This window comes from Hipposideros armiger, unplaced genomic scaffold (assembly GCF_001890085.2).
Source record: "Hipposideros armiger isolate ML-2016 unplaced genomic scaffold, ASM189008v1 scaffold_965, whole genome shotgun sequence".
NCBI lineage: Eukaryota > Metazoa > Chordata > Mammalia > Chiroptera > Hipposideridae > Hipposideros > Hipposideros armiger.
Window position 1 is genome coordinate 648,877 of NW_017732315.1, and position 1,046 is coordinate 649,922.

The 1,046-nt window shown below is 45.8% G+C and overlaps 1 protein-coding gene across 1 annotated transcript in view; it reads left to right on the forward strand.

Annotated features, from left to right (window-relative positions):
* The window catches only part of ZSWIM5 (zinc finger SWIM-type containing 5), a 184,097-nt gene that overhangs the window by 149,953 nt on the left and 33,098 nt on the right, over positions 1-1,046 (forward strand). Inside the window, exons 10-11 of the mRNA XM_019630899.1 lie at positions 388-648; positions 861-1,000. Of these exons, the coding sequence (XP_019486444.1) occupies positions 388-648; positions 861-1,000 (401 nt within the window). The remainder of the gene's footprint in view (positions 1-387; positions 649-860; positions 1,001-1,046) is intronic.

Genomic DNA, 1,046 nt, shown 5'->3' on the forward strand with positions numbered 1-1,046 from the left:
TTTTTTAAATTGTATCATCAGTCACAGCCCGAATAGAAAGTATGCTGGTGACTGACATGGCGCTTAACGTGTTAAGGTGCTCACACTCTAGTGAAAGAGACAGACACAAAAACAGATAATCATGGTATTATCATGTGCTAGCAAAAGATTAGTATAAGATTTTATACTTCCCCAACTGGCATAGCCAGTTCATATACTAGGAAGGCGCTAGGAATCTTTGTGGCTCTGTGTAGCCTTTTTTCAGTATATTTTCCTTATTGTTCTGGGATTCTGACTCAGCTTCCTGTGATAGCTGTTGACCAAGCTGTATCCCAGAGTGGGAGGGAGAGAGGAGCAGAAGAATTCACGGGGCCTGATCTAAGGAATTTGGTGACCTCTTGTCCTCAGATATGAATGAAAGCAGACCCCCTGTGTACCAGCATGTACCCGTGGCTGCAGGCTGCCCAAACAACAGTGAGTCCTACCTGTCATTGGCCCTGGAAGTTGCTCTTATGGGGATGGGTCAACAGAGGGTGATGCCTGAAGGTCTCTATGCACAGGACAAGGTGTGTCGTAATGAGGAGCAGCTCCTGAGTCAACTCCAGGAGCTGCAGCTGGACGATGAACTAGTGCAAACACTGCAGAAACAGTGCATCTTATTACTGGAAGGTAAGTAGAAAAAGGGCTATTGTTATATTATCTTTGGCCTGAGACTCTGGGTTCCCCTCTATAATAGAGCACAGGTACAGAAACATTTTTGACATTAAAGTGTACTGAAATTTCCCATGGCTAGCAAACGTGTGGGATCCTAGGGCTCAAGTCTAGGCTGGAAAATAGAAGCATACTAATAAATAACTAGCTGGCTTACCTTCTTCCTGCAGGAGGCCCCTTCAGTGGTCTGGGAGAAGTCATTCACCGAGAGAGTGTTCCCATGCATACCTTTGCCAAGTATTTGTTCTCAGCTCTACTGCCACATGATCCAGACCTGTCCTATAAATTAGCCTTACGTGCCATGAGGTGGGTAACCCTTTCCCAGCCCAGTTGCTTCCACTGAAGCAGAAGTCTTC